The sequence below is a fragment of the Heterodontus francisci genome, chromosome 13 (genome assembly GCF_036365525.1).
Source record: "Heterodontus francisci isolate sHetFra1 chromosome 13, sHetFra1.hap1, whole genome shotgun sequence".
Taxonomy (NCBI): domain Eukaryota; kingdom Metazoa; phylum Chordata; class Chondrichthyes; order Heterodontiformes; family Heterodontidae; genus Heterodontus; species Heterodontus francisci.
Genome location: NC_090383.1, coordinates 50,614,234 through 50,627,799, shown reverse-complemented (window position 1 = coordinate 50,627,799; position 13,566 = coordinate 50,614,234). Strand labels below are relative to the sequence as shown.

Sequence of the window (13,566 nt, the reverse complement as noted above, 5' to 3'; positions counted from 1 at the left end):
CCTAATTCCTATCCAGTGGCCTCTGTTGGAAAGTCCTCCACTCTGTGTGCATATCAAGTGATATCAAGATGCAAGCTTTGCTGTGATATACCACTATAGACAAACAGTCCATCAATAAACTGCCAAAGGAAATTAGCGGTTTCCGAAGTGGCTGGAGCAAATAAATTTGATGTGAAGTTGGCAGTCTCGCTGCTTTCTATAGCATCACAGTGATTTACTACATCTATTTGAGAAACTGTTTTCAATAGGTGTTACTGGATAGAATCAGGAGTGATGCCCACAAAAATGAGGGGTCTGTTAACCTTTATCTAGGTCAGAGGTCAGCAACTTTAATAACGAGAAGAGTCATTATTTAAATTTAGTGAAAACGCAATATCTTAAGAGCTGCAATACTGTTACTCAAATGCCAATAATAATGGAAAACAAGACAGAGACTGGAGATGAGCATATTTATATTTGTATAAGAATGATGGATGCACAAAATAGGAAATTAAAAACTTTTATGTCAATGTGATTTCTGCTGTTGGATTTCTTTGGAGAGTTGTTCGATATCTGCACAGGTTGGAAAACCTGTTTGATCAGTTGCGGTCGGGCGCCGCACGAGTCCTTAACAAGCCACGGGTTGCCGACCCCTGGTCTAGGTTCACGTGAAAATGTGGCTACTTGGACAAGGTCCCAGAGAGCTGTAGGTGCCTATGGAACTATGCTGCTGCAACAGTCAGCACCTTTAGGAGGAGAGAGGATGGCGTCATTTCCATTTCCCACTAGCCATTCTTGTGATCTCTTGCAGTTTTAGTGCTGATTTATGGAGTTGTTTTGAACTGTAGATTGAGGCTGCCCAAGCATACATTTCATATTGTTTTGTACATGCGGAAAGCAAGCTTTCAGTCCACTAGTTAGAGCTGCTTTTTTCTGCACCTGTAAACTAAGAGAGCTGCATTCTAAACCTTTGCACCTCACAATCTCTTCAACCTGTTTATATGTGATGCTTGTGTATAGAATCAGTACAGCAGTTACGGTTTCGGGCCTTCAGTTAACCGAGTGCAGAGGGTGTGTTCACATAGCATTGTGTTTATTTGCTGTGTCTATTACAGAAACTGTTGTTTTCCCTGGGTGGTTCGTTCCTGTATTATGCTGACCACTTCAAACTCTATAGTGGCTTTTGTGCAAATCACAGAAAGGCCCAGAAAGTTTTGGAAAGAGGTAAGATGGCATAAAGAGTAAAGATATTATTAAATCTCGATTAGATATTGATGATATGTTTATGTGCAAGTCAAACGCATCTGGTTGTACTCATCTTCAATAAAGAATTGGGAATTGAACATATTAAGCTGATGATGCACAAACTCTGTGCTACTTTCAATTTGCTGGAAGTGCTAATTGACCAGAATAAAATTGGAACTGATTTCTGTCTGCGTTATTGAATGCAATCCCACTGTTGCTTCCAGAATGCATAGAAAACTGACTTGCTGTCCCATTTTTCCCAGAGCAAATTAAATTTAATTGCTGCAAAAGCAGTAGGGAGGCAAAACAACACACACCACATTACTTGACAATTGCCGAAGACATGCCATGTTAAGTGTATTTTTCAGTTTATAACTGGTATTGAGCACCCGTCTTAAAGTCAGTTGAAGTTATTTTTCATTGGCGCATCTGTTCTGTCTTTTTGATTAATATCTTTGGTAGAAATAGTCGCTTAGTAGTACAGAACGTGAGTATTGCTGAAAAGGAGAGATGTTCTGTTGAAGCTTTTTGTCTTGCATTCCTCAGGACAGCCACAGGAATGCCAAATTTCAAAGGGAGCAACAGTTTATACTGCATGAGAAAAGGGTGCTGATTGGTTGGCAAGTCAACTCTAGTCGAAGTGCTGCTATGGAGAATGCACCAGGGACCTTTTGTCCCTCACACTTTTGTTTAATTCAAAAAAAGGCAGACCTAAAATATCATCCCAATATCTTGCGAATGGAAAACCTGATGGGGAAAATTTCTGAGTCTTGAGATTTATTTTAATAGTTGAGCTAGTAACTCAGAAAACAAATTAAATCTATAAGTTGCATTCCTCTCAAACACCAAGTGAGAATGTTTGTCTTAATTCTGTGCCATGCTACAGGTGCTCAAAGGAGATAACATGGCAGAAATTACATTTAAAGATATTGCACATGTAACAACCACAAGACATACGAACATATGAATTTGGAGCAGAAGTAGGCCACTTGGCCCCTCGAGCCTGCTCTGCCATTCAACAAGATCATGGCTGATCTGATTGTAACCTGAACTCCACATTCCCACCTACCTCCAATAACTTTCACTTGCTTGCTTATCAAGAATCTATCTACCTCTACCTTAAAAAATATTCAAAGGCGATGCTTCGACTGCCTTTTGAGGACAAAGTTCCAAAGACCCAAACCTCTGAGAAAAAATTTCTCCTCATCTCTGTCTTAAATGGGCGACCCCTTATTTTTAAACAGTGACCCCTAGTTTTACATTCTCCCACAAGAGAACATATTACCACATCCTTTCCACATCCACCCTGTCAAGACCACTCGGAATCTTATGTTTCAATCAAGTCACCTCTTACTCATCTAAACTCCAACGGATACAAACCTAGCCTGTCCAACCTTTCCTTATAAGACAACCTGCCCATTTCAGGTATCAGTCTAGTAAACCTTCTCTGAACTGCTACCAACGCACTTGCATCCTTCCTTAAAATAAGGAGACCAATACTGTACATGTACTCCAGATGTGGTCTCACCAATGCCCTGTATAACTGAAGCATAACCTCCCTACTTTTGTATTCAATTCCCCTCACAATAAATGATAACATTCTATTAGCTTTCCCAATTACTTGCTGCACCTGCATACTAACCTTTTGCAATTCATGCACCAGCACACCTAGATCCCTCTGCATCTCAGAGCTGTGCAATCTCTCACCATTTAGATAAGATGCTTTTTTATTCTTCCTGCCAAAATGGACAATTTCACATTTTCCCACAATATACTCCATTTGCCAGATCTTTGCCCATTCACTTATCCTATCTATATCCCTTTGCAGCCTCCTTGTGTCCTCTTCACAACTTACTTTCCTACCTATCTTTGTCATCAGCGACATTACCTTCGGTTCCTTCATCCAAGTCATTTATATAAATTGTAAAAAGTTGAGGCCCCAGTAATGATCCCTGCAGCACACCGCTTGTTACATCTTGCCAACCAGAAAATTACCCATTTATGCCTAGTCTCTGTTTCCTGTTAGCTGGCCAATCTTCTGTCCATGCCAAAATGTTACCCCCTACATGGTAATTTTCTGCAATAACCTTTCATGTGGCACCTTATCAAATGCTATCTGGAAATTTAAGTACAGTACATCCACCAGTTCCCCTTTATTCACAGCACATGTTACTTCAAAGAACTTCAATAAATTGGGTAAACTTGACTTCCCTTTCACAAAACCATGTTGACTCTGCCTGATTACCTTGAATTTTTCTAAGTGCCCTGCTATAACGTCTTTAATAATAGCTTCTAACATTTTCCCTATGACAGATGTTAAGCTAACTGGCCTGTAGTTTTTGCTTTCTGTCGCCCTCCCATTTTGAATGAAGGAGTTACATTCACTCTTTTCCAGTCTAATGGAACCTTACCCAAAATCTAGGGAATTTTGGAAAATCAAAACCAACTCATCAACTATCTCACTAGCCACTTCTTTTAACACCCTAGGATGAAGTCCATCAGGACCCAGGGACTTGTCAGCTCACAGCTCCAACAATTTGTTCAGTACTACTTCCTTGGTGATTGTAATTTTCTGGAGTTCCTCCTTCCCTTCCATTTCCTGATTTACAGCTATTTCTGGGATATTACTTGTATCCTCCATGGTGAAGACAGATGCAAAATACCTGTTTAGTTCATCTACCATCTTCTTATTTTCCCTTATTAATTCCCCAGACTCCCTTTCTATCGGATCAATGCTCACCTTAAGTTTTCTTTTTTAAATATCTATAGAAACTCTTACTAACTGAGCCAGCTTTCTCTCGTACTCTAGTTTTTCCCTACATATTAATCTTTTAGTTGTTCTTTGTTGCTTTTTATATTCTGTCCACTCTTCTGACTTGCCACCTATATTTGCGCAATTATATGCTTTTTCTTTAAGTTTGATACTGTAGAGTTATAGAGTTATACAGCACAGAAACAGGCCCTTCGGCCCATCGTGTCTGTGCCGGCCATCAAGCACCTATCTATTCCAATCCCATTTTCCAGCATTGGCCCATAGCCTTGTATGCTATGGGTTTCAAGTGCTCATCTAAATACTACTTAAATGTTGTGAGGGTTCCTGCCTCTACCACCACTTCAGGTAGTGTGTTCCAGATTCCAACCACCCTCTGAGTGAAAAAATATTTCCTCAAATCCCCTCTAAATCTCCTTACCTTAAATTTTTGCCCCCTGGTTATTGACCCCTTTGCTAAAGGAAAACGTTTCTTCTTATCTATCCTATCAATGCCCCTCATAATTTTGTATACCTCAATCAGGTTCCCCCCCCTCAGCCTTCTCTGCTCTAAGGGAAACAACCCTAGCCTATCCAGTCTCTCTTCATAGCTGAAATGCTCCAGCCCAGGCAACATCTTGGTGAATCCCCTCTGCACCCTCTCCAGTGCAATCACAACCTTCCTATAGTGCGGTGACCAGAACTGCACGCGGTACTTCAGCTGTGGCCTAACTAGCATTTTATACAACTCCATCATAACCTCCCTACTCTTATATTCAATGCCTCGGCTAATAAAGGCAAGTATCCCATATGCCTTCCTAACTACCTCATCTACTTATGTTGCTGCCTTCAGTGATCTATGGACAAGTACACCAAGGTCCCTCTGATCCTCTACTTCCTAGGGTCCTACCATCCATTGTATATTCCCTTGTCTTGTTAGTCCTCCCAAAATGCATCACCTCGCACTTCTCAGAATTAAATTCCATTTGCTACTGCTCTGCTGATCTCAACAGCCCATCTATATTGTCCTGTAATCTAACGCTTTCCTCCTCAATATTCATGACACCACCAATTTTCATGTCATCTGCGAACTTACTGTTCATACCTCCTATATTCACGTCTGAATCATTAATGTACACTACAAACAGCAAGGCTCCCAGCACCAATCCCTCTGGTACACCACTGGGCACAGGCTTCCAATCACAAAAACTTTTAACTTGTTTGGTTAACCATGGATGGTGGGTCTTCCCTTGGAATTTTTCTTTTCTCTTTGGAATGTATCTATTTTGTGTATTCTGAAATATCCCCTTAAATGTCTGCCACTGCATCTCTATTGACCTATCCCTTAACCTACTTTGCCTATTTGTTTTTGCTAGCTCTGCTTTCATGCCCTCATAATTGCTCCTCTTTAAGTTTAAAATACTAGTCTTAGACCCTTTCCTCTCTCCCTCAAACTGAATACAAAATTCAATTATATTATGATCACTGCTGCCTAGGGACGCCTTCACTCTGAGGTCATGAATTAATTCTATCTCATTGCACAATACCAGATCTAGTATAGCCCGCTCTCTGGCTCCAGAATGTTCTGTTCTCAAACTATCCTGAAAACATATTATGAACTCCTCATCTAGGCTACCTTCGCCAATCTGATTTTTCCAGTCTGTATGTAGGTTAAAATCCCCCATGATTTTTTTTTGATTTTTATTTATTTTTTTATTTTAGAGATACAGCACTGAAACAGGCCCTTCGGCCCACCGAGTCTGTGCCGACCATTAACCACCCATTTATACTAATCCTACACTAATCCCATATTCCTACCACATCCTTACCTGTCCCTATATTCCCCTACCACCTACCTATACTGGGGGCAATTTATAATGGCCAATTTACCTATCAACCTGCAAGTCTTTTGGCTGTGGTATTGCTGTACTGGTATTGGTATTGCTGTACCTTTCTGACAATATCCCATTATTTCTTCCTTTATACACCATCCTACCATGTGGTTACTGTTCGGGGCCTGTACACCACTCCCACAAGTGACTTGCCTTTTTATCATTTCTCATCTCAACTCAAGCTGCTTCTACATCTTGGTTTCCTGCACTAGGGTCATCCCTCTCTATTATTCTAATACCATCATTAATTAACAGAGCACCCCTCCACCATTTCCTAGCTTCCTGTCCTTCCTAAATGTCATGTACTCTTCAATATTCAGGTCCCAATCTATGTCATCCTGCAGCCACGTCTCTCTAATGGCTATCAGGTCATACTTATTTATATCTAGTTGTGCTTTCAGTTCATCTGTTTTGTTTTGAATGCTATGTGCATTCAGATACAGAGCCTTTAGTTTTGTCCTTTTTATTATTTTTGTAGACTCGAGCCTTGGCTGCTGAGTTTTACGCTTAGATTTGTAATCACTGTCCCTTCCCTTTCTCTCTTGCCTGTCTCTACTCTTTAATTTACCACATCTTCCCAAATTTGATCCCTTGCCCCACTATTTAGTTTAAAACCCTCTCTCTACTTCCCTAGTTATGCGGCTTGCTAGAACACTGGTCCCAGCGTGGTTCAAGTGTAGACCGTCCCAATGGTACAGCCCCCACTTTCCCCAGTACTGGTGCCAGTGCCCCACAAACCGGAACCCACTTCTACCACACCAGTCAATGAGCACACATTCATTTCTCTAATCTTATTTGCCCTAATCCATAGATTATTACCTTTGAGGTTCTGCTTCTTAATTTGGTGCCTAGCTCCCAATACTGACTATGCAGAACCTCTTTCCTTGTCCTGCCTATGTCGTTGGTACCTACATAGACCACGATGACTGGATCCACCCCTATCCCCCACGCCCCGCCCACTAAGTTCCTCTCCAGCCCTGAGCAGATGTCCCGAACCCTGGCACTGGGCAGGCAACACAGCCTTCTGGAGACTCTTTCTTTGCAGAGAACAGCTTCAATCCCCCTCACTATACTGTCTCCTACTACCACTAATTTCCTTTCTGCTCCCCCCACTTGAACGGCTTCCTATACCATGGTGCCTTGGTCAGTCTGCTCATCCACACTGCAGCTCTCGCTCTTGTCTATACAAGCTGCAAGAACCTGGAACTTGTTGTTCAATTGCAAGGGCTGAAGCTCCTCCACTCCCACCGTCTCGCTTCCCTTACCTGCCTGACTCGAAGTCTCACCCTCCTGTCCCTGACCACTGACCAAAACTGATGGCCCTGTTCCAAGAAGTGTAACTGCCTTCTGGAACAAACTGTCAATGTAACTTTCCCCCTCCCTGATGCACCGCAATGTCTGCAATTCTGCCTCCAGCTCAATTACTCTGAGCCAAAGCTCCTCAAGCCGCAGCCATTTAATACAGACGTGATTGCTGTGGCCTCCAGGAGCAGCCGCAACACATCACCTGTCCTGCCATCTTTATTGTGTTAATTTAATTAAATGCACTTTTTCTTAATTTATAGTTTCCACTCTTACTTAAACCCCTCTACAGGAACGATGGGAAACTCTGACAATTGACAAGAGACTTGAATTATGTTGACCATCCTCTTGACTGCAATTGATTCACAAGCTGGAAACATTAGTTGAAAAATTTGGTTGTGTAGCACCTGTATATTGGGTGGTATAGGTGCCGCATCCCCAGGTGCACACACTTCTGTGGCAGGTCACACCAGATGCCATTTTGGGTAGTTTGTTAGTGTGGGCGGTGGGAGTGTGTGCTGGAAATATTCAGAGTAGGCAGGTCATGACACCAGTCAGTGTGTAACTCTGATTTAACTCTGGCAGTACCATTTTCAACCTGAATACTCCAGCTAATGCTCTCTCTTAACCTCACACAGCCAAATATGCGTTCAGCATCAGGAAGGATCCCCACCCGCCCCCACCACCCACCTCCAGCAATGAAATTTAAATAGATCATCAACAACCTTCAAGTTAGTTGCTGATTGGTTTCTGCTGGCTGTTGCTGCTTTCATAGAAGTGTTTGGTAGCATGTATTGCTACTGAAAGTTGATGATGTCTACAGGGAGTGGTGTGACATGAGATGAAGGCCTTAGTTCTCACTTTGAGGGTTCTGCTCTGACCACTTTTTCCCAGTCATGGGTGCTGTAGTTTCAATCCCACTGGGCCTGCAGCAGGACAGGGCGACTGAGCAGAGGTGACACACGGGGATAAGCTGCTCAAAGAGGGAGGAGGGTGAGCAAGAGAAGAGCTCTAAGCAGGAAAGCAAATCCATCTATGGTCTTTATGGAGCAATTCTCCTATCTCCATCTCGGCAAGGAAGAGTGTGTGCGATGTCTCCTTTTCACCTAGGATGTATTCACTGAAATCTGCAGCCAGTTGCAGGAAGTACTGCAGCCTCAGAGCAGGGCAAAGACCATCTTGCCAGCGGCTGTACAGGTATCTGTAGCCATGAATGTCTTCACATCAGGGTTGGAGCAGGCTGCATCTCCAGCATCTTACAATTCACCGTTCACTGTTAGAGAGGGGAATACATCACTTCTCTCTTTCCAGGGAGAAGCGGGCGGAACAAGTACGTGGATTTGCCAGGATAGCAGACTTTCCTTTGTGGGTGCTGCATGTAAATTCAGAAATGTGCCACAGTCACAAAAGGTTTAAGTCCCTCACTGTTCAGCTGGTGTGTCACCATACTCAGTGCAGCGTACAGGTCAATGCCCATAGTCTACTGGCAGTAGCAATGATGTCTTTATTCTGTACCAGTCATTGTCCCATCCGCATTTAAAGAGTCATAGTTTCATTATGGCACAGAATCATAGAAAGTTTATGGCACAGAAGGAGGCCATTCAGTCCATTGAGTCCATGCCAGCTCTCTGTTCAGCATAACTTTTTTTTATTCTTTCATGTGATGTGGGCGTCGCTGGCTAGGCCAGCATTTATTGCCCATCCCTAATTGCCCTTGGGAAGCTGGTGGTGAGCTGCCTTCTTGAACCACTGCAGTCCATGTGGGGTAGGTACGCACACAGTGCTGTTAGGAAGGGAGTTCCAGGATTTTTGACCCAGTGACAGTGAAGGAACGACGATATAGTTCCAAGTTGGGCTGGTGTGTGGCTTGGAGGGGAGCTTGCAGGTGGTGGTGTTCCTATGCATTTGCTGCCCTTGTCCTTCTAGGTGATGGAGACTGCCGGTTTGGAGCTGCTGTTGAAGGAGTCTTGGTGCGTTGCTGCAATGCATCTTGTAGATGGTACACACTGCTGCCACTGTGCATCAGTGCTGGAGGAAGTGAATGTTTGTGGGTGGGGTGCCAATCAAGCGGGCTGCTTTGTCCACGATGGTGTTGAGCTTCTTGAGTGCTGTTGGAGCTGCACCCATCCAGGCAAGTGGAGAGTATTCCATCGCACTCCTGACTTGTGCCTTGTAGATGGCGGACAGGCTTTGGGGAGTCAGGAGATGAGTTACTCGCTGCAGGATTCCTAGCCTCTGACCTGCTTTTGTAGCTAAGGTATTTAGATGGCTACTCCAGTTCAGTTTCTGGTCAATGGTCGCCCCTAGGATGTTGATAATGGGGGATTCAGTGTTCATAATGCCATTGAATGTCAACCGGAGATGGTTAGATATTCTCTTGTTGGAAATGGTCATTGTCTGGCACTTGTGTGGCAGGAATGTTACTTGCCACTTATCAGCCCAGCCCTCGATATTGTCCAGGTCTTGCTGCATTTCTACATAGCCTACTTCAGTATCTGAGGAGTCGCGAATGGTGCTGAACATTGTGCAATCATCAGCGAACATCCCCACTTCTGACCTTATAATTGAAGGAAGGTCATTGATGAAGTCGCTGAAGATGATTGGGCCTAGGACACTACCCTAAGGAACTCCTGCAGTGATGTCCTGGAGCTGAGATGATTGACCTCCAACAACCACAACCATCTTGCTTTGCGCTAGGTATGACTCCAGCCAGCGGAGAGTTTTCTCCCTGATTCCCATTGACTTCAGTTTTGCTAGGGCTCCTTGATGCCATACTTGGTCAAATGCTGCCTTGATATCAAGGGCAGTCACTCTCACCTCACCTCTTGAGTTCAGCTGTTTTGTCCATGTTTCAACCAAGACTGTAACGAGGTCAGAAGCTGAGTGGCCCTGGCAGAACTTCCCTGCTTTTGTGTTTCATATCTCTATTTATTAAGCCCAAGATCCCATATGCTTTGCTAACTACTCAATTACTCGTTACTAGTTGAGCCACCTCAAGAAACCAGAGGGTGACTACTGGGCGATGAGGGCTATCTGCTAACCACTTGACTCATGACTCTGGTGCACAATCCATGCATACATGGGCACCATGTGTATAATGAGAGGCATGTTGCTATATGGAATGTCATCCAGCAGCTGGCCTTGCCAGTGACACCCACATCCCATGAAAGAGTAAAAAAGACCATAACGGTGCATAAGCAGCGCTTCTACTGTCTGAACCAGTCTAGATGAACCCTGTGTCAGGCAAACCCCCCACCTGCCAAGACTGAGGCACACATTAATTCGCCACATGAACAAAAACTTAAAATTGCAAGCCCTGACTGGAAGGACATAGTACCAGACAATGTTGAAACAATGGGGACCCAGTAGTTTCTTCCCCAATACACAGAAGTGATCAGACCAGTTTTAGTTACATAACTAACTGGCTGCTGGAGTATTTAACTGAGTTTTAAATTGGAGAAAACAGGATTTGAACTGAGACAAAGCCGTATGCTCATGGAGTGAAGATCTCTCCTGGAACTGAAGCAAGAATTACCTCCTCCTGTCTGCCTGCCTCCATCTCTTTCCCACAGAACTGAATCTTGAAGACATGTAAACTCAGAGAAAAATCTCCTACGTGAACAAGGTTTATGAAGAATACTGGGCCCCAACGAAGCGCAAGACCACATCTTCAATCAAGGACTACAGCGAGCTCGAAAAACAGGAACAAGATATGCCCCCAAACTACTGTTCTTATCTTTTCTGTCCCTATTTGCATGTGTGTATCACGTGTGCATGCTAGCATAGGCGCATCGTATAACACTATGCCTTAACCGTATTAGAGTTTAAGCTTTAGGTTTAATAAATTTCATCTTTCTTTAAACCACAGAAAGCCTGGCTCATTTCTTTGACTTATAATTGGAAAGTTGTAATCAAGGATTCACAAAGGGGGAGCTCAAAACAGTGTATTTAAAATAAAACCCTGTTACAATAAGACCAGGTAAAGACAGCCAAAGACCCCTACATGCATTTCTCACCTGGTTGTAACAGAAATTGGGTGCTAGCGTCTGGAAGTTTACCCACAGACGAATGAGTGAAATTGGAAGTAGGAAGCCAAATTGTTCCCAATCAAAGAGAAAAATATCAATACAGATTTTCTTGTGGTTGTGTGTGATTGAATACTGACATGTCTGCAACTGAAATGAGTAGCTGTCCAAGCCAGGGTGAAGTAACTTGGGATAAAGTTAAAAGCACTGTCTATGGAGGAGTTGAGAAAAATGGCTGAGCAGTGTGGGATCACTGTACGTGGCAAGGCTAGGAAATCTGAACTCCGAAGGTTAGTGGCCAACCATTTTTCCTTTGAATCTGAAGAGGCAGAAGCAGTGTTAGAAGTAGACCCAGACAGGGTATTGCTAGCAAAGATACAATTGGAACAAAAGAAACTTGAATTAATTATTTAGAGATACAGCACTGAAACAGCCCACGGGAGTCTGTGCCGACCAACAACCACCCATTTATACTAATCCTACATTTATCCCATATTCCCTACCACATCCCCACCATTCTCCTACCACATCCCCACCATTCTCCTACCACCTACCTACACTAAGGGCAATTTGTAATGGCCAATTTACCTATCAACCTGCAAGTCTTAGGCTGTGGGAGGAAACCGGAGCACCCGGCGGAAACTCACACGGTCACAGGGAGAACTTGCAAACTCCGCACAGGCAGTACCCAGAACTGAACTCGGGTCGCTGGAGCTGTGAGGCTGCGGTGCTAACCACTGTGCCAGAAGACCGGGAAAGAGAAAAGGAGAGACAGAAAAAAGAGAGGGGCAAAGGAGAGGGAGAAAAAAAAGAGGCTTCCAAAAGGAACATGAAGAAAATGAAAAGCAGGACAGAGAAAGAAATACAGGAAAAGGAACGAGAGAGACGGAAAGAATATTCCAGAAGGAATGTAAAGGAGAGTTAGGGCAGCTTGAGTTAACCAGGGGGCGAAGAGTAACCCCAGTGAAAGCATAACCAATATGGAGGAGCAGAATTCAGGACTGGGTACAAGATTGCTAAAGCTCACCCAACTAATTCCAAAATTCAATGCGGAAGATGTGGAAGCATTTTTCGTGTCTTTCGAGAAACTGGCAAGGCTCCTAAAATGGCCAGCTGAGACTTGGTCTCTCTCATTGCAAAGCAGACTAATTGGCGGCGCAGTGGTTAGCACCACAGCCTCACAGCTCCAGTGAACCGGGTTCAATTCTGGGTACTGCCTGTGCAGAGTTTGCAAGTTCTCCCTGTGACCATGTGGGTTTTCGCCGGGTGCTCTGGTTTCCTCCCACAGCCAAAGACTTGCAGGTTGGTAGGTAAATTGGCCATTGTAAATTGCCCCTAGTGTAGGTAGGTGGTAGGAGAATGGTGGGGATGTGGTAGGGAATATGGGATTAGTGTAGGATTAGTATAAATGGGTGGTTGATGGTCAGCACAGACTCGGTGGGCCGAAGGGCCTGTTTCAGTGCTGTATCTCTAAATAAAATAAAAAATAAATAACCGGAAAAGCCCATGAAGTTTATTCCTTGCTGCCAGATGAGAGTTCATCGAATTTTGAACTGACCAAAAATTTTATCCTCGGTATGTGAATTAGTACCCGAATCCTACTGCCAAAAGTTTAGATCCCTCAAAAAGCAAGCTAATCAAACTTATCTGGAGTTTGAAAGAAGCAAGCAGCTGGCTTTTGACCAGTGGCTGAGGGCTTTAAAAATACAACTCAGCTATGAGACTCTCAGAAGTAATCCTGATAGAGGAATTTAAAAACACTCTCCCATTCTCCACAAAAGCTCATGTAGAGGAACAGCGGGTCCAGGGAGCCTGGTAAGCAGCCGTTCTGGCCAATGAATTTGCTTTAATTTATAAGTCTGTTTACTGGGGAGAAACGTTCCTAATCACCCCCACAAATCTGAAAAGCACAAAGGGTGGGAAGGTGATATCCGCCCAGGCAGTCCTGGGAAGGGAAAGGAAAGCAGGAGACATGGGGGCCCTCCTCTAGCCAAATAGGAAGGTGCTGTGAGTAAGAGTGAAACCCGGAGACCTGTGTGCTTCCATTGTAATAAAGCAGGGCATTTAAAAGCTGACTGCTGGAAACTGGTTTTGTGTTTGAAGGGAAAGTAACCCCATATCCCTCGAGTTGGGCAAGCAAGCCCATGGTGATTCTTAGGGACACCGGGGCGACTAGATCCCTTTTGCTGGGAAAAGGCCTGACCTTTTCCTCAGAGTGCAGCAGTGTATGTCTGTACCTATTCTCCGGGTCCACCTGGAGTGCGACCTAGTTTCGGGACCGGTGACCGTAGGGATTGTCCCTAGTTTGCCTGTGGACGGGGTTAATGTCCTAGGTAATGATCTGGCAGGGTGAAGGCGGTAACCTTCCCAGTAG

At 44.0% G+C, this 13,566-nt stretch overlaps 1 protein-coding gene across 5 annotated transcripts in view; it reads left to right on the top strand.

The window, feature by feature from the left end:
* Positions 1-13,566, top strand: part of LOC137376374 (rho guanine nucleotide exchange factor TIAM2-like) — a 438,770-nt gene that overhangs the window by 398,131 nt on the left and 27,073 nt on the right. For all 5 annotated transcript variants that reach the window (XM_068044808.1, XM_068044809.1, XM_068044812.1 and 2 more), the window contains one exon: positions 1,095-1,203. In XM_068044808.1, coding sequence (XP_067900909.1) covers positions 1,095-1,203 — 109 coding nt within the window. The remainder of the gene's footprint in view (positions 1-1,094; positions 1,204-13,566) is intronic.